Below are 19,736 nucleotides of genomic sequence, written 5' to 3'. Positions count from 1 at the left end.
ATCTATGTGATTAAAATGACATCTTGTGTCAGGTGGTTTGTAAAACTTTACCATCTTTTAATCCACATACTAACCTTATCGCGGTAATTAGTGTTCCTGCTAATTACCTTGGTCAGTGACCTTTTAAGAGTATATATCATCTATATTATGGAGTTTCACAATTTCAGTCATGAACTCGAAATGATCCATAAATTCAATAATACTCAAGGCAACAAAATGATATATAAATAAACATTCAATTCATGAACAAAGCTTTATGATAATTTATCGTATTATTGACTTCTAGATTATTACAAACTAACAGTTGTGGCAGTTGAAAGCGCGTCAGAACTAAGCTAAAAAAGGAAGGCTTTTATACACGGAGATTTTCGGGGGACTGTAGCCCGGGGAACGTTACCTTTTCTCATAAATCTATAACACGTGTCGATCTGTAACATGCATAGAATTTGATTTTTAAGTGGTGTTAAGTTAACATAATAACCGAGCAAAAGTAATACGATTCGGCTACTTTCATTTTACTACTTTATTCTCATTTTAAAATTGATCCAAAAATTAGAATACTTTTTTAAGTAAAGGGGAAAAAATATGCACAGAAAAATATATGTTTCCATAGCATATATTTTGTTTTTAGTTCACAGTTAACAATCATCTCGACACTTATCTAATAAAAAATGGATTAGAAATAAAAAAATCTCCATGGAAAAATAAGTCTCAACTTATTCAATTTTAATCTATGTTTTCTATATAGAGGAGTAATAAAATTTTACATACAATACAACTAATCTCCACATAAATTACTAGTTTACTACTCTTCTGGCTAACAATTTATCTAGCAATATTGATTTGTGTGAAAATGATATATTTTTTTCCTGATTCTATTTTTAAACAATAATCAAAGATCCAATGCTATGAATGGCTCATAGGTGAGGGAGATCGGCAAAGCCTTGGCAATAAGCATAAATTTGGGAATAGATAAATTTAGGTAATGCTTCTTATTCATGATTTAACGATGGGATACTAATTTGTATGGATAAATTTATGTGGTTTTGAATGAAAAAAAAAGGTAATTGTGGAAAACAAACATATTTAAAATAAGATAAATTAAAGTGCGACATTTATCAACAATTCAATTACATAGAAGATAATCAGAAAACAATGATCATTATCATTTAATTTTTTTTTTTTTGAAGTCATTTAGGGATAAAAATCCATTTTTCCAAATTTCGCGATTCATCGACAATCACGACACTAAAGAGCCCGATTCTTGACAATGTCGATGCTCATTTCGCTCGGGTCAGTTGCTTGTAACTCGACTTGCACCCCATCGAGCTCCCTTCTAAATCTATCTTTTGAACTAGCGTACAACATTTTGCTCCTGATCCTTGATGTATCCGGAGACCTAAAAAAAAAAATTGTTGTTTAGGCATAGGAGATAAAATATAAAGAGCATATATATATGTCTCACCAAGATTTTTTAGGGAGACACTATTTCAGGTAGAGGAGAAGACACTATATGTAAAAGGGGGTAAATTGATCTTTATTTATTTTCAAAAAATTTGTATTTATTGTTAAATTTGTATATAGTTTAGTAAAAAATGTTACAGAACTGTTAAATTGATCCTCATTTGCAGCATACAAAATTTATATGTTTGACCTCCATACTTTGAATGTCTGGCTCCACCCCTAATTTCAGAGATTTAAGAATATATAAAGGAGCAATAGAGTATTTCTCTTGTTTGGAAATATTGATTTAGATCATATACCAATGTATATTTTTTTAGATGAAAAAATATGGTCTACAAGTTTCATCATTATGCTATCATAAATAAGAATATTTCCATAAAGATCCCAACTTGTTTATCCTTGTTTTTGGTTAAAACCTTCTTTTTTCCTCATCTTACCTAATTATTCATTATGTTGAAAGAAAACTAATTGTTGCATACATTGAATTTTTTTTGAGAAGTGATATTCTTTTTAGATTATCTTGTTTTCAAGAAAATTAGTGTTCCTTACCAAGCGATGAAGAAGATCTTGCTCTTTTGAACGTTCTCATTTGTCACAAAATCGAAATCAAAGACAGCATAGCGGCATTCATTAGGGGGGAGGCTGGCGGCAAAATCGTCGTAGCTCTCATCAGGTTGGCCAAGCTTCTCGACAGTTACTTGTTGCACCTTCTCTTCAATCTTATAGATGATGAAGCGGAAGTTACGCTTTGCCTTTAACTCGTGAAACTTGATCTTACACTCGTCATCAACAGCCATTCCCGACGAAGCGTTTGCCTTCAGCATGAATTGCAAATAAAAAGTTGTCAATTCTTTTTATATAGATTGAATGTCTTTGAGCTAAACCTGTATTTTTCATTGAATGATCCTTCTTCGAGTGATTTCTGATATGATTTATTTATCACCATCCAAGGATCATAAGAAATCAGCACAATTCTCTAAAATTGAATAATAAAAAAATAAAGTGACATTATTTTTGGAGGTAAATTTAAAAGCAACCACAAATTAAAGGTTAATTAATAACAACTTTATTCAAGTTTAAAGTACCATTTGTAGGGAAGAAGCTTACCATGATTTTTTACCAGAAGGGAGACAAAGAAGACAAGGTAAAAAAAATAAGAAAAGTTATGGAAGGTATATTTGACCTTGTCCTCTATTTAAAACACAAATCAGTTGTCTATTTATAACAACATGCTCACCGCCACCAATGCATAAATCTCTCCAGCTTAAACAGCTAATAATACACGGTTGAGCTCTAAATAGAAGGATCTCTTTCAATTATTCTAAGCTAGTGTATTTTCTCAATTTCATGTATCATTTTTATACTCATCTACGTTCAAATCAGAAGTGTTTAGTCACCTTCATAATTTTTGAAATTTTAATCATTAATATTGAAACTTAATTGATTTTTTTTTCATTAAAGTTTTTATATAGTTCAGCTTTACTCGTAAAATGTTAAATGTGTGTTTGTATTCTAATTGTTAGAATTTCACTATGTGGTTATGAAAACTTAGGTTCAAATTCCAGTGATCATATGTTATGCATTTTACGTTTTAATTCTTCAATCTAAATTTTCTTAGTTTGGTCTTGCTTATACTGAGAACATGAGTTAATTCGACATGAAATTGAACAATTTGGACTGTTTTATGCTGAAATAAAATATATTTTGCATGTGATTGTATCATTATACTTGATACAAAATCTGAATATTCCGTCAGAAGTGTTATAAAAATCATCCGGTCTCATATTCTTTTTTACTAAATTTAGGTATGTCCATTTACTCCAAACGAAGAAAGTCTCTTCGGAAATTTATGTCAATGGTGATTAAAGTTTTTGTTTTGCTTTGAAAATAAAATGCTTGACCAGTGAATAAGTGCTTGTAGCAATTTTTAATGTCCCCAATTTTTATTTCTGTATTTAGTCACAGCATTATCTTATGCGGGAAGAGAGCTGTAATTAATGTATATCTTTCTCCAACTACATAGTAGGTATTGGGGTCATGTGCTGATCTTCGCTGTAATTTGTAGGAAACTAATTTTCAATTATTAAACAGATGGATTTGATCTATTGAAATTTTTAATGGGCAGGACAGGATCATGTCAACTGGCTTGTTTTCTTCATTTCTTTTCTGAAATTGGTACAGGCTAGCATAGAATATTTAATTTAACCTCTAAACACATGTATCTAAACCACTATAGTCATGTTTGGTTGTGGAGTAAAGTTACTCCGGATTAAATTGCTTACTCCAAGTTAAGGTAGATTGAATTAATCAAGTTTGATTGGAGTTTGGTGTAGTAAGTTAATGAAGAGAGAGAAAATTATAAGGTAGATGTTACTCTAACCGCGGAATTCATAGATGGAGTAAGCTACTCCGCCTATAGATGTGAAATAACTTAATCCTGATTAACTCAAATCTTATATCTTACTCTTTCAAATTTACTTCTCGTTTGGCTGCTTAAAGATTAGTTATATTCTTGCTCTATTTTTTGTTTCATCCAAATGTACTCACAAGACTTGTTTGTCTTGTCGTTTTGATTTTATTTAAGATTTTAAATTGAGAAAAAGAATTAAAATTTATGGTTTTTTCTTTTCTAAATTTTAGCAGTGATTGTCAAATATAATATTTATGAAATAAATATAAAATCATATCCATTGTTTCATATTGAAAAATATCATTTTAATAAAAAAAAATCAACATCTAAAATCACAAACATCTCAAAACAAAATAAAAGCATGGAAGTAATGGGCAGACCAACACCGACAACCCCTCTTTTCACTCCTACTTCACACCAGCATATATTTGTCTCCCAATGAAAAATAGAACAATAAAACAAAGAGGAGAGTATAAAGGGTAATGACAGCCGATTGAAGTCCATTCTCTTCCGATACCAAGCTTCTCCATCTCTCTCTTGTGGCGGGTGGAAATGGGTGAAGGCTAGGTCCACTGAGATTTAGGATTTAGATGTAGGGGTGGATGAGATGATGGGCAAGAGGTCAGGGCAAACACAAGAGGCAAAGGAAGATGAAAATCCACTAGGGCCGTTCGGCAATAAAGGTTTAAGCTTCCTTAAGGGCCCGTTCGGCCACATACTATTCACCGTGGGAAATTTTTTTTTGCTCAGAGCTAAGTTTTTATTCCCACGGTGAACAGTAAAATTCAGTTCAAAATTTTTGATTCCCACGCCCATTCCTATTCCCTACTGGGTTGCCGAACAGGCCCTAAGACTTAATCCGCTTTCTTTAGTTTCCTTGGCTACTTAATCCTACCGAACACCGGTTCCCTAACGCGGATTAAGAACACCTCCTTTAGCTTCTTTTTGCTCGGACCTTAAGGCATCTCTACCCCTTCCTTTAGCTTCTTTATCTTTCACCTATGGATTAAGACAACCAAACATCGGTTCCTTAGCGTTCCTTAAGCTCTTAATCATTCACTCTCACCCACGGATTTAGCTATGACGGCTAGGGTTTTTCCTTTTAGTTTTCTTAAAAATCTATTGTAATTGAGATTTGGATTCCTCTTCCAAATTGAAATATCTGACAAGATAAGTATTCACTTCTCTCTAAACTGTTTATATTAAAAATAAGACAAATTTTACTATTGAGCCCAAAATTAATATAATCAACAGCTTTGTAATTGATATGATATGCGAGTTAATTATGATAGAATTTTCCATTGAAATCTTTTGTTCATAATAGTCTCTCGAAAAGAAATAACACATATAAAACTACAAAAGTCATATGTGAACTTTATATGTATTAACACTCATTTTATTACCTACTTAATTTTAACCAAATTAATTTGAAAATTTATAATTTTGGCAATGCAAATAGTCATTAACAGATAAGATAGTTTTAACGATTTGATAAATTTTAAGTTAAATTTGTCCAAATAAATTTATTAGTTATTATTAATTAATGTTTTACCCGTGTACCCAATTGCACCACACAAGTATCCTTCGACGGGACACGGTCTTCAAACCTCGCCGGAACTGCCAGGTGCTGCGTCGGAGAGATTGAAAGTCGAGGCAAACAGTCAAAACAGACGAAGGCCGTGACCTCCCAGTCACGAATTCGTATCCTCTGCATTAACTCAAAAGGGAATCTTTTGAGTTAATGAATATTGACCATCCAATATGCTTTAGGATTCGTGCAGACTAAATCCGCACTAATATTAAAGGGCTCATATATCATAAGCAGGGGCCGGATTGGCTCCGTTTAAGATCAGACGGTTTAAATTTATTAATCAAAAAATTTCTCTATGAGTTAATGCAGAGGATGTGCGATCCCCAGTCACGCCCCGTGGGCCCTCCCATTCCTACAGAAAATAAAGCGCGCTCTTCGATCACCGACACAGGAAACACCGTTTCGTTTATGAATGTTCCGACAGGCTGAAAGCCTATGATCGAAGGGCATAATATCGCACAGATTTGAGAACAATAACCGTGAACCAGGATCAACCAATTTAATAAACTTAATTTCCCTCCTTCCGAGATTTCACGAATATTTCAAAATTCGAATCCCCGCTGTAATATAACGCCGTTAACAAAACCTGTAACGGGACACCTCATCTTTTGAAAACGGTTCCCATAAAGTAACCCAAATTTTGAGTTTAGATTCTGACCGTCCGATCTGTTTTGGCACAAGTTCCCCGTGAAATCCTACTCGGACCGGATTGGCCTAGATTCTGATCTTACGGTGATGATGCAAAATCAAAATTTATTCCACTGTAGGCCCTACAGTGTAGGGTATCTGGACCCTGATCTTTTAACAACTGAATTGCTTGCACATTCAATCATATCATGACCCATATAGACTCGTTATCACCGTTATATATATGTAAATGACCCGCTACACCAGTTAGTCAACATAATTCTTCATGCAAAAACATCGATTAGACAAACGCCGTCACATCTACTTATAAAAGAGCCCCAGGTCACTTACCTTCTCTTTCATCCATCTCACTCTCAGATCTGCTCTCACAAACCCTAGCCCAGTCAGTAGATCTCTCTCTCTCGCACCTTCAGATCTCCATCGAAAATGCGTGAAATTCTTCACATTCAAGGTGGCCAGTGCGGGAACCAGATCGGCGCCAAGTTTTGGGAGGTGGTTTGCGCCGAGCATGGGATCGACTCGACTGGCCGATACTGTGGCGACTCGGAGTTGCAACTCGAACGAGTTAATGTGTACTACAACGAGGCCAGTTGCGGCCGCTTTGTCCCACGCGCCGTACTGATGGATCTCGAACCGGGCACCATGGACTCTGTCCGATCTGGTCCGTACGGCCAGATCTTTAGACCGGACAACTTTGTGTTTGGACAGTCTGGCGCGGGGAACAACTGGGCAAAGGGACACTACACCGAGGGGGCTGAGTTGATCGATTCAGTACTAGACGTGGTGAGAAAGGAGGCCGAGAACTGTGACTGTCTCCAAGGTGAGATTTCTCATCTAAATTTCATCCATTTCTTTGATATTTTGTTGTTTTTTTGTCGATTTTGCGTTAGATCTGTTAGGTTTATTGGCTAAAAAGTAATCGAGCAGATATTTTTATTTATTGTTTTCAGATGTCGGTATCTGTTTAGTTGATTTTTTGACGTTTGTAAATCTGCAAGTATTAATACTACCTGTTCTTTGTCTGCCAGTAAACAGAATGTAGGATGACTGTTACAATAAAAAAACATGAAATATATAAATTAAATTACCATATTACAGAGCAAAGTCCTTATTATGTTGTGATTTGAAATTTCTGATGTTGGTTATTCTAATAATAAGTGTTCCAAATCATTGAGAAAACGAATTAATCAAGTGAAGTTGTCTCAACTTTTTGATTAACCTTGAGGATTTAGTCAATCCTGTTAGGAAGTAGTAGGGTTGTTATAGTAATGCCTTGTGTTTTATTCCCTGGTATCAGATTAACAGATTCAACAGCCTTGCAGTTTGATTTGTATTATTTGGCTTAATTAATATTTTAATTTGATTATTCTCTTCAATCAATATGCTTTTCCCACAGCTCATTGACAACTATAGCCCAGTTCTAATTCAATTTGTTTGTGTTTGTTTCAGGGTTCCAGGTTTGCCACTCTTTGGGTGGTGGTACTGGTTCAGGAATGGGAACTCTCCTCATTTCCAAAATCCGTGAAGAGTACCCAGACCGAATGATGATGACCTTCTCGGTCTTCCCATCCCCCAAAGTCTCCGATACAGTTGTTGAGCCGTACAATGCCACACTCTCAGTGCACCAGCTTGTAGAGAATGCTGATGAGTGCATGGTCCTTGACAACGAGGCTCTATATGACATATGTTTTCGCACTCTCAAACTCACCACCCCCAGCTGTGAGTACCTGCTCTTTTGTCTCTCTCAGCAATTTTTTTTAATTCTTTGTTTGGTGCCCTTGTGCTCTATGCAATGAGTACAGGCTCACATTGATGATGATCTGAATTGATAATGATGCCACTGAATTGAGGTTCAAAAATAGCTGAGTAGATGGAATTACCTCATGCATTTCCACATCATTAAGCAATTGTTTTGGTAGTAGCATTCTTGGAAGTATTTACAAAATTCTGCTAAATTAGTTATGTGGAGTTGAACTTTTTGTCTAACAGTTGCAAACTTCGTGGTAAACGCAGTCAAATTAATGACTTGACTATTGTAAATTACTGAAACAATAATTCTGTTTTTTTTTCCTTATTATTAATATAACATAACTATTAATACAACTTCAATGTTCATGTTTCAGTTGGTGACCTGAACCACTTGATCTCAGCTACCATGAGTGGTGTCACATGTTGCCTCCGTTTCCCAGGCCAGCTCAACTCTGACCTACGCAAACTTGCTGTTAATCTCATCCCTTTCCCTCGCCTCCACTTTTTCATGGTTGGTTTTGCCCCTCTCACCTCCCGTGGGTCCCAGCAGTACCGTGCTTTGACTGTACCTGAGCTCACCCAACAGATGTGGGATTCCAAGAACATGATGTGTGCTGCAGACCCACGTCATGGCCGCTACCTCACTGCATCAGCCATGTTCCGTGGTAAAATGAGCACGAAAGAAGTTGATGAGCAGATGCTGAATGTACAAAACAAGAACTCCTCATACTTTGTTGAGTGGATACCACACAATGTCAAGTCAACTGTGTGTGACATCCCTCCAGTTGGACTGAAGATGGCATCAACTTTCATTGGCAATTCAACCTCTATTCAGGAGATGTTTAGGAGAGTCAGTGAGCAGTTCACTGCTATGTTCAGGCGCAAGGCTTTCTTGCATTGGTATACTGGTGAGGGGATGGATGAGATGGAATTTACTGAGGCAGAGAGTAACATGAATGATCTTGTGTCGGAGTATCAGCAATACCAAGATGCTACAGCCGACGAGGAAGAGTACGAGGATGAGGAAGGGGATTACCAAGAGGAAGAGGCTTGATTTAAAGCTTGGTGTTATTAGGGTTTCTCGGTTTGTTTAGGATCTGTAGTCTTTTGGGCTTTTGAGGGATGCTTTACGGCAATCTCTAGTTGCTTTGCTATATTTTGGATTGCTGTATCCTAGATTTTAGTGATTTCTGGTGTAAGGGAGTTGTTGGGGATATGTAATGATTGGTTAATTTCGTATTACTGTTTTGTCGGTTGATATTTCTTTGTATGGTGATATTTTGCGCGTTGCTGTTTAACCTGTGTTATTACTTCTCTTCACAGGCAATCTTTTGAGGGATGTCGCTTTAATGCAATCTTCAGTTGCTTGTATTCTAAATTTTAGTGATTTCTCTTTTATGGTGGGGTGTTAGGGTATCAAGTAGATATGTCATGATTGTTATTTTCCTATTGCTGTTTTGTCGGTTGATATTTCGTTTTCTTCGTTGGTGAGATATTTTGAGTTCCTGATTAACGTGTTATTACTTATTATATCTCTTCGGAGGCAACCAATACTTTATTAGATGGATGTGCTTGTATAATTGATTTTAGTGACTTGGGTTATGGTAGTTGGGGTGTCAAGAAGGATATGTAATAATGATCAATTTCATATTGCTGTTTCGTCGGTCGATATTTCTTTTTGCGTTGGTGTTAACGTGTGTTATTTTTCTCCTCACAGGCAATTAGCGCCTGTTACTTTCAGAGTTGGGTGTTCATCTTTGAATATATGAGATTTTTAAAATAAAGTAATTTACATACCTTTTAAATAGTTCTTGTCAATTTCTAAAAATATCGTCTTTTGGATGGAATAAGCACATTTAATTAGATCTATTATTTTTCTAAGAATCTTTTCTGCATCTATGTTTTCTTCTTCTTCTTGTAAATCGCTTAGGCAATTCTAGGTCCATTAAAACGAAAGACATCCGAGCAGATTCTAATTTTCTTCGGAGACAAGTTTATCGGACAAGGCCAATTTTGGTTTTGGGCACAAAGCATAATTTGGGCTCTGAAGTTTGGGTTTGAGGTTTAGTTATTTTGTATGAGGATTAATATTGTAATGTATATCTTACTAACAATTTGAGCTTTAGAATTTCTGATATTGAGAATTAAAAAAATGAACATGACAAAGACATGAAAAAATGCAGCTTTTAAACCCTCTTTTTTATGTATGCAGAGAAAATAATATAAACATATTCAACAATTTCTTTCTCATTATTTGGGCTGTAGAATTTATTACTAAGAATGAAAAAAATGCACATGATGAAGACATGAAAAATAGAGCCTTTTCAGACCCTCTACTTATTTTATATGTGTATCTAGTAACAGTTTTATTTTATTAACCTTAAAAAAAACAATTTTATTTTATAATTAGAGCTTTAGAATTTATGTTACTAAAATTTTATAAAATTCACATGAGCAAGACATAAAAAAATGGAGGCCTCTTCAACACTCTTCTTACTTTAATTTTAATATAATCAGCTTGTTACTTACACTACGTCTTCCAAGGAAGAATATCTATTGCAAAAGCTTAAATTTCAAAATGAGACAATTTAATCTCCCTGACCCATTTTTTTAACAAATTTTGGAGCACCACATCCCAAGTTATATATATCAGACATGAGTTTTAAGGGATATTAGAGATATGTATCCCAGCTATTTTTATTTTTCTTATAATCTCATATACAATAAATTAAGTTTTAAATACATTCTATTCTGCATATTTCATTTACCTTTTCCTTTTTAAACCAAAGCTACTGATGATACAATTCCACTATGCAAGGTGTGATTTCTTTGAATCAAACACCAACTATATACAGTTTCCAATTCCTTGGTTCTTTGAATCACTTATTATTATTATTAGAGTACAGCTGCCTTTAGCCTCCTTGTAAGTTCTTTCCTGGTAACAAAAAGGGCACATATTATCAGTTGAATTGCATATTATAATTCAACATTGTTTTTCCTTTGTACTTCAAAATTCTACAAATTTGGTTTAATTAATGCAAATAATTGTTAAACTGTAATATGTAACCTTCAATCTTATTCGACAAACCTGATAAGATGTCGGTCCAGTGTTGATGACGAAAGAAATCCTTTGTTCTCTTCAGCTCTTCTGACAAGATAAGGAATGACATGATCTACTGGACCAAATGGGAGGTATTTGTTGACTTGAAAACCAGCATTTTTAAGCCCCAAAGAGAGCCCATCTGCCATTCCCATCAATTGAGCAAATTGTAGCTTGTCGTCGCCTTTTCTGATTCCCAGCTTCTCTGCTTTTGCTGCTGCTAATTTTCCTGTAATTTAAATAACAATTTAAGGTTACCCAAAGAAGGATACAATGTGCAATTGTACAAAATAGTTTTGAATGGACTAATGAAAAGGCAAAACACGGTCTCGATATTTTTTTTCCAAGTCAAGGGAAAGAATGCTAGCTAAATTTGGTTGATTAAAATTAATTTCCTTGAACTTCTCCGATTTTTTTAAGGATTTCATTTTCAGCCAGTATGTCAGCAGTACCAGCTTTACATGTACAAATGTTTTATCAGAGTACCAATCCTTGCATTGACTAAATTATCTTTACTAAGAAAAATTATAATACACATATATCTTACCGGATTTCGTATTGTGAGTAGCCAGAACAACTGCACCGGATCCATCTCTAACTTTTTCGAGTAAGAAAGCGGCACACTCGTTGTAGCACCTATGCGTCTCTAGTATACTTCCATTTATTGGTGAAGACACCCCTAAAGAGGAGGCCAATCTGGTTTCTCTTGTAATGTATGCACCTCTAACTAATTTTATTCCGGTACAAATCCCTTCATTCTCTCCACTTTTCATCATCATCTCAAGTCTCTCCTTTGTACCTCTCAAATATGCTTGAACTGTACTGTACACAATGGGTTGTTCCTTATTGAATTTTAAGGCAACCAAATAAGTGAAGTAATCAATTGCGGGTTGAACTGAAGAATATTCTGCATCTATGAGTAACATTAGGTTTGATTTTGCACATTGTTTACATAGATCATTCAATCTTTCCTGAGCTAACTCGAAATCATGTAATTCTTGATCGGTTAATGGCTCAGGCATTGATGAAGTGAGATATAGAGGGCTTGAATCAGATAGAATTGGGAAACAATGAGTTCTCCATGGAAGTTCAAATGCTGGATTTTTGTAATTCCATCTTAATTGATCGCTGATTCGCTCGAGTAAATGGATCGGGCAGATTGCCGTGATCTTTAAGCACATACTGGCCTGCCAAAACAAAAAATTTAGGTTGGTTCTGTTCCTTTTTCCATCAGGGAAAATTTAGCTTTAGTCCTCAATTTCTTTATTTTTTTTCTAAAGAACTAAGTTAGTCAATTAAACTTCCATTTCCACTTGTTCTTTAACCATTAAAAGAAAATCAAATCAGTTTCTTAATTTTTTCAAAAGGACTATCTTTTTTTTTTTGAAGAAGAAGAAAGTTGGGAGTTATACCGAATTCACATCCTATCTCATATTTTGCGTGACTTTTTGGAAAATCTGAACCGTTCAAATACGTTCTGCACGAATCTCAAAGCTCAAATAATACTTCCCCCCTGCGCTATCTCCGAATAGGCACCGGACACGTCGGTCACGCAAAAGTTGAGATATCTCAGAGGATACGCACTCAGTTATGCCTCCATCTTTTAGATAAAGATTGGTGCATCACCATCCAATTATTTTTTTTGATAAAGATGGGAGACAAGCTAATATTGAAAAGGAACCATTCAGATTTCAAACCTGCCAAACTGGACTAAGTCTTTTTACTACATGAGGAGGGTTCAAATGCCTCCATGTTTTTGTGCCTCCATCATGCCTCCATCTCTCTCCATCATTTTCAAAGTTTAAACAGTCGATCCGAACCGCTCAACCTAACCTCCATACTAAAATATGTTTGGAGACCAAATTTTATATTTTTAGGAATTTTTTTACTATTTTTTTAGATAGGTACAAAATCAGTAAATCTGAACCCTCTAAAAACAATATTTTTGTACCTGTCTAAAAAAATAGTAAAAAAATTCCTAAAAATATAAAATTTGGTCTCCAAACATATTTTAGTATAGAGGTTAGGTTGAGCGGTTCGGATCAACTGTTTGAACTTTGAAAATAATGGAGAAAGATGGAGGCACAAAAACATGAAGGCATTTGAACCCTCCTCTTACTACATTTATTTTACTAATGGAACTAATTTATCTAACATGTACACCAAGTGCAAACAAACAAACAAATTTTAAATTAAAATATTTTTTTAAATCAATTTAATTTTGCCATAAGTTTTCGTATTTACAGTTTTGGGTCATTTCATTTTCTTGGCACAAATTGATTACAACAACTTTGCATAATTATTTTATTTTTTATTGAGAAATATTATAGATTAAACTTATATGTGAAACTCTGACTGCAATTATTCATAATATAATAAAAGTAAAGCTCCACAAGCTTCCTTCAAGCACAAAAAAGCTTCATTATGAATCAAAATTACCATTTTTTTTGTACTTGATTATTGTTTAGGTGGCAGATCGAAATTCTGATGTCAACTAAATTAATATACATCAGTAAAAGTACGACCAAGTCATTTCTGAAAAGTAAAGGAATTAATTTGTTTTTTATAAAAGCTTAAAATAAATCAATACGCAAATGAAAGTTTAAGGACAAATTTGGTTATTTTGAAAAGGTTTGAGGACGAAAACTTGAATTTTTCCTTTTCATTTGGAGTTGATTTCATAGTAGCGTACTAGCGTAATTCATTTACTTTCCACCACAAATTGTTGGCAAATTGAATTTTTCTCCTATTTGTTGTTGGATGTAACTTTCACCACAAAATTATTACTACCAACTCTTACGCTGATGTCATATTAAAATGGTCCCGGTACCACAAAATAAAGGGTTTAGGGTTTTCCAAAATTTCTGAAATGTGGAAATTCCGGTCAGTGGATAATGTAATGAATTATTTTTTATTTATTTAAATTAATTTCCCAGTTTATTCACTAGCGTTTCTCTAACAATTTGTGGGATAATTTTTTTTGAAAATATATAAATTATTTTGGAGCTTGGATTAAAACCAGAACGATTAATTCAAACCAACGTCAATAATTGGGGCTAGTATGCAAATTGTAAATTTTGGTGCCCAATCCGCTATATCTCACAAGAAGTGCTTTAATGGATTGATGCAAAAAAAAAAAAATGTTGCAACAGAATGCAACATAAGTGTGCATTGATGCAGAGACAGAGTCCGGAAATAGAATATGATATTGCAAAATTTTAAGAGCGGGACATAGTTGTATAATTTTGAAGTACAAGTATATTTTTGTAATTTTTTCTGATAGAAATATGACGAAAGAAGCTTTTTTTTTTTTTTTTTTTTTTTAAATGGGGCCAGAAATAAGCGTCTTCTTCTGAAATAGTGTGGCTCTGCCACTGCATAAATGTATCTGGAGAGAATCCGTTATAATAAATTCTTTATAATGATCGTAGTTTTATAATTAACTACCTTTTTAAAAAAAATTAAAATAATTACTTAATCTCAATTTTTTTCTCAAAATAAAATTCTAGGGTGAAAATTAATGACGGAACATAATTCCCAATGACCAGTAGTTGAGTGTTGTGGACCTATTGTGCGTTTTTTAATTAATTTTGAGATTTTTAATAATAGATCAATTTGTTGTTATGGTTTGATAATAATGTTATACAGTCTTTCACATAAATTAGAAAAAATATATCTACATGCAATATTTTGCATCCGTTATTTATGCCTTAAATTGTTAATATTCAAATTTTAAAATATTTATTTTTAGTATGAAAAGTATTTATTAGTTTTTGAAATTATAATAATGAAATATAAAAGAACAATTATATTCGGTTAGATTGATGCATGTGCATACAAAAATGTGATTAAAAAGATTCGGTTTGGTTTGGACTGGAGTAAGTGTGGTATACTGGTATACTTAGTAGCAGCAAAAAAAAGCGTCTAAAATCCAGATGATCATCATATACTAAACTGAAACCCCAATTGAAAAAGAAATCAATTAAAATCATGTAGACACCAATGGACTTGATGTTGGGATTTTCTTTAGGCCCAAATAGATCTAACGCTCAACTCTCTCCTTGCTCTCTGTTTAACTCCTTTAGGTTACGCAAGATACTTGGTACATGGTACATGGTACTGGCGGCTTCTTTGTGCTAAACGGAAAGAAAGATAATGAGATAGAGTGATTGTTTATATTAATAATTTGAACACTCTTGTATAATAATAAAGTTTGCTTTCTCTTGGATACTTTGCGGACTTGATTTATCTCGCGATAATATATTTCCTCTACTTTGGTATATTTGATTGTATGCAAAGTTGCATTTGTCTCTGAGATCTCGGTACTTGTTGGGATATGGTTTATTGGATTTATTGTGTGTTGTTTGTAGTTAGTACGGGGTGTAACGGGATTCCGCATTTCTAGATTTAACCCAACACTTGACAGCCATGACAATTGAAGTCACAAAATCGTCTAAACTTAAAATTAGAATTAACAATATGTTCTCCAAGATTACAAAGATCTGTGTAAAATGAATGCAATGTGAGTATCATTAGATCTTAGTTACTCTTTGACACCATGGGTAGTTCAACTCATTGCTCTTACCTAAAATAAATCAATATATGAAATTGTGAATAGAAAAAAGAAGTAAAAATCATTATAATATACACTTTCTGTTGGAGAAGAACATGTTAGCTAAAATAGGAGGGTCACCGAACCGAATTAAATTTTATTCATGTCACTTTTTAATTCTTTTGAGCTTCTATGTTCATCCCGTTAGAAAAATATTTCAACCTCCATTAATATTGATGACAACCCATCTGTAAAACAATGATTTTATTTTAATTTTTTTGCGTCAAAATTAGAGGAAATAGGAGGGAGGAGAAGGGAGAAAAAAATATATCATAAAATTTTAAGAGAGATATTTTGGGTCCAATAAAGATTTTTTTTTAATAATTTTAAGAGAGATATTTTGTTCAATATTTTTTAGAAGAAGGGTATTTTATGAAAAAAAAATTCAACAATATCATACAAATGATAGAACTAGCTATGTGATAATCCAGCATGTTGCCAGATAATTATCAAATTAATCCAAATTTGAAGAACTAGATTTCAAATTTAAATTCCACGAGATAATAAGATTCCAGTTATGATAAATTCTTACGTGTCAATACATCATAACCGTTGTATTTAGAACTCGTCCACCAACTAAGCAGTACGCCACAACAAATATATATAAAAAAAAATTCAACGCGTCAAATTAACCAGCACAAACTTGGTGGAATTGTATAGAAAGGTCAGGTCACCCTCGGTAGAAATTTCTAAATTCTGTAATCCTCACAGGCCACAGCCCCGGTGAAGATTCCATTCGAGAGAATCAAAATTCCTGGGCCCAGCATTTGGGAATGAGATCCGATGCTTTTCTTTCCGTGCTATTTCGGTGCTCTTCTCTCTATCTCTCCTTTTACTCTCTCTCCCACGTGTCTCTCTCTTCTCTTTTTTGTAGAGAGTAACAGAAGAACACGGAGCTGCTTTTCTTGATAGAAAAGCAGCGGATGCTCATCCCAGCATTTGAGCTACGAAATTAAGAAGATTCCTTCGAAAGCACGGTATCACGTTGAATTTTGAATAAAGGTGATAACGACGATTCTTTTCCCGCTTGCATCAGCTTTAGTCTATTTTTAATTGCAACTATGCATAAAGGTCGTTTAAGCCGTCAAACAGAAGTAATTTTCTAACTTAAGATTATGATGTAAGTTAAATTATTTCTTTAGATGAATTAATTTATTGCATATGTGGAATTTGTTGTAATTTTTTTTCTAAGTTTTCTTCTCTTCTTTAATTGAATTTTTAAACAACTATTTAATTAACAATTTTTAATAAAATAAGAATAATTAAAAACTCTTAACTTGAAATTAGGTAACTTAATTTTTAAAATTTTAAATTTAAGTAGTATCAAACATGACCTTGGAACGTAACGTAGCAGGAACCGGTCCTGTGAACCGGGCATAGAGTCGCATGTATCTTCTTTTAATTAAATTTGAAAACTACTGGACCATTAAAAGCCTAAACAACCTACAGCTATTGTTCCAGCATAATTGCATGGTCAGTCAATATCTGACGCTATTGGAATTTATATTACTTGAACATTACCTAGCAAAAAGCTCTTGGTGTCCAGTTTAATAAGATTTTGCATAAATAATATTTCTCCCATTAATTCGGAACAGTTAAACCGAATCTTAATTATATTTTCTTTTTAAATACGGAATCAAAATTTAAGAAATGACTGATCTGCCCCTGGTTAATTAACAACAGCACTTACCGATGTAGGCGGGAGAGCAGACACCATATCCACCGTCCGATGGAATCCATCCAGATTCCGTCTAGCCGCATGATCATCCTCTGCATCCTCGACTGCATAATCCAATATCGATCTCAACCCGACCTGTTTCCAGATCCTTCTCACTGTCTCGCTCGCCTCCTCAGTTGTCTCTCCCGCACAAAAATGCTTATAAACTGTCGCTTTCACTGCCCCGACCACGGCCGCTTTGCTGATCTGGCTCTCCATCACAACCGGCGACTGCATCACCTTGGTCCCGAACTCGACCAGGGGATCAACAGCCATGGCATAAAGGTTGAGTAAAGAGGTTACCAGAGCGCCAGTTTTCACCGAGGAAAAGAGCTTCTCAGTGTTGTCAAGGTCGAGCGCGTCTGGCGGAGTCTGTTCCGGACTGGTAGGCGGATCCGAGAGCGGTGCAGTAAGGTTGAGTGGTGAAGAGGTGAGAGAGGAGAGGGATCTAACATTAAGGAGGTTGCTATTGCATGAGGTAAGCCGAGAGGGGAGTTTAGAGGTGGCGATCGCCATGTAATGGAAGAATCAATGGCAAGGGAAGGGTGGATTTCGTTGCGTTTGATCAGAGGCTTCGTTGAGAGCTGTAGAGCGCTTGGGAATTTAAAGTGGGAGAAGAGGGACGATGGGAAATTAATGAGATGAGATTTGCTCGGTGCGATCGCGTGTATCATCTTGTCTGCTGAGTCATTCCTGACTTGGTGCTGTTGACTCTGAGAATCTTATTATAAAAGTTTGGAATGGATAATTGGATATGTCTGGCCTTTAAACCAGTGTTGTAAATAACGCCGACATTTTTATTTTTACCCAATTAAAAAAATATTTTAATAATAATAACCAAGTTTTATCAAAAATTTTAAAAATACCCAATCCGTGAAATTTTTCCACTGGTTGGAATTTTAATTCCCACCGTGGAAAAATTCCACGGGCCCAACTTTCTTTTTTTTTTTTTTTTTTTTAAAAACAGAAATTTGTATTTATTTTTTATTTTTTGTATTGAAATATTAGAAATATTGGATATATTTCTTTGAAAATAGATGGAATACAATATAATTTGATTTATTAGAAAGACTGCAACAAATAACCCGATCAATATTTTTCAGGTCGGATTTTTCACGGCTGTAAGAAAAATTAATATATTTCTTTATGTGTTATTGGAAAAAAATAAAAATGCTTAGATTCCGAGTTATTGATCCCGGTTCAAAAGTCACTTCTATGTAATCTAGAAAATATTATGATCTTTCTAGTACATTTAATTTATTAAAAGTTATATCTATTTTGAAAAAAAAACAAAAACTTTAATTTATTTAATGATTATTATTCAAAAATAATTCTCAAAATAGATAAAACTTTTAATAAATTAAATGTACTAGAAAGATCATAATATTTTCTAGATTACATAGAAGTGACTTTTGAACCGGGATCAATAACTCGGAATCTAAGTATTTTTATTTTTTTCTAATAACACATAAAGAAATATATTAATTTTTCTTACAGCCGTGAAAAATTCGACCTGAAAAATATTGATCCGGTTATTTGTTGCAGTCTTTCTAATAAATCAAATTATATTGTATTTCATCTATTTTCAAAGAAATATATCCAATATTTCTAATATTTCAATAGAAAAAATAAAAAATAAATACAAATTTCTGTTTTTTTTTAAAAAAGAAAAGAAAAAAAAAGTTGGGCCCGTGGAATTTTTCCACGGGTGGGAATTAAAATTCCAACCAATGGAAAAATTCCACGGGTTGGGTATTTTTAAAATTTTTGATAAAACTTGATTATTATTATTAAAATAATTTTTTAATTGGGTAAAAATAAAAATGTCGGTAAATAACGGTATGGGATCGTTGGACGGACATGTACTATCAAACGATTAATTGAAAAAAATTAGTAATAACTGATTATATTCAGAAATAATCGTCTGATTAGTCGGAAGAATTTATGACAGTTTGGTCACTGTCAATAACTAATCGGTCAATTAATCGGCTTAAACGGACTTTTTTTACAACACTGATTTAAACTGCTCATTGTCAAATTTAAAAATATTGCTATGCTCATTTTTTGTGAAATTAGATGAAAACAAATTTTAATAACATTTTTCAAATGCTATATAATTCTTTTTTTTTGTATTGGTAAACAAAATTGCTACGTGAAAAAACATCATTTGGTTAGTTATATTTTTCAAGTAATTTTCCTTTCTCCTTTCCATGTAGACACCCCTTTCAAATCAAGCGCGTATCCTCTGAGATATCTCATATTTTGCGTGACCGACGTGTCCGGTGCCTATTCGGGGGTGACGCAGGGGGACAGTATTATTTGAGCTTTGAGATTCGTGCGAACGTATTGCAACGGTTGAGATTTTCCATAAAGTCACGCCAAATATGAGATATCTCAGAGGATGCGAATTCTTTCAACAGCTCTGCACCAGAATTCGTACTTTAA

At 33.9% G+C, this 19,736-nt stretch overlaps 3 protein-coding genes across 4 annotated transcripts; 1 reads left to right on the top strand and 2 right to left on the bottom strand.

Moving 5' to 3' along the window:
• Positions 1-792: 792 nt before the first annotated feature.
• LOC144551979 (actin-depolymerizing factor) lies at positions 793-2,610 on the bottom strand. Of its 2 annotated transcripts, XM_078300092.1 has the most exons (3): positions 2,572-2,610; positions 2,014-2,279; positions 793-1,399 (listed from the first exon to the last, which is right to left on the bottom strand). In XM_078300092.1, exons 1-3 carry the CDS (start codon positions 2,572-2,574, stop codon positions 1,249-1,251), a joined length of 420 nt encoding a protein of 139 aa, XP_078156218.1. In that variant the 5' UTR covers positions 2,575-2,610; the 3' UTR covers positions 793-1,248. The 2 variants fall into 2 exon arrangements, with proteins under 2 accessions (XP_078156218.1, XP_078156217.1); XM_078300091.1 differs by lacking the exon at positions 2,572-2,610 and having other exon boundaries at positions 2,014-2,288.
• A 3,839-nt stretch (positions 2,611-6,449) lies between these two features.
• Positions 6,450-9,152, top strand: LOC144551575 (tubulin beta-9 chain). The gene is made up of 3 exons (XM_078299601.1): positions 6,450-6,933; positions 7,563-7,832; positions 8,237-9,152. Exons 1-3 carry the CDS (start codon positions 6,540-6,542, stop codon positions 8,914-8,916), a joined length of 1,344 nt encoding a protein of 447 aa, XP_078155727.1. The 5' UTR covers positions 6,450-6,539; the 3' UTR covers positions 8,917-9,152.
• A 1,468-nt stretch (positions 9,153-10,620) lies between these two features.
• On the bottom strand, positions 10,621-17,894 carry LOC144551574 (proline dehydrogenase 1, mitochondrial-like). Its single transcript, XM_078299600.1, has 4 exons — positions 17,265-17,894; positions 11,510-12,149; positions 10,951-11,191; positions 10,621-10,797 (listed from the first exon to the last, which is right to left on the bottom strand). Exons 1-4 carry the CDS (start codon positions 17,805-17,807, stop codon positions 10,758-10,760), a joined length of 1,464 nt encoding a protein of 487 aa, XP_078155726.1. The 5' UTR covers positions 17,808-17,894; the 3' UTR covers positions 10,621-10,757.
• Between the last annotated feature and the right edge of the window lie 1,842 nt (positions 17,895-19,736).

This window comes from Carex rostrata, chromosome 3, assembly GCF_964058835.1.
Source record: "Carex rostrata chromosome 3, lpCarRost1.2, whole genome shotgun sequence".
NCBI classification, from domain to species: domain Eukaryota; kingdom Viridiplantae; phylum Streptophyta; class Magnoliopsida; order Poales; family Cyperaceae; genus Carex; species Carex rostrata.
This window is presented reverse-complemented; position numbering and strand designations above follow the sequence as displayed.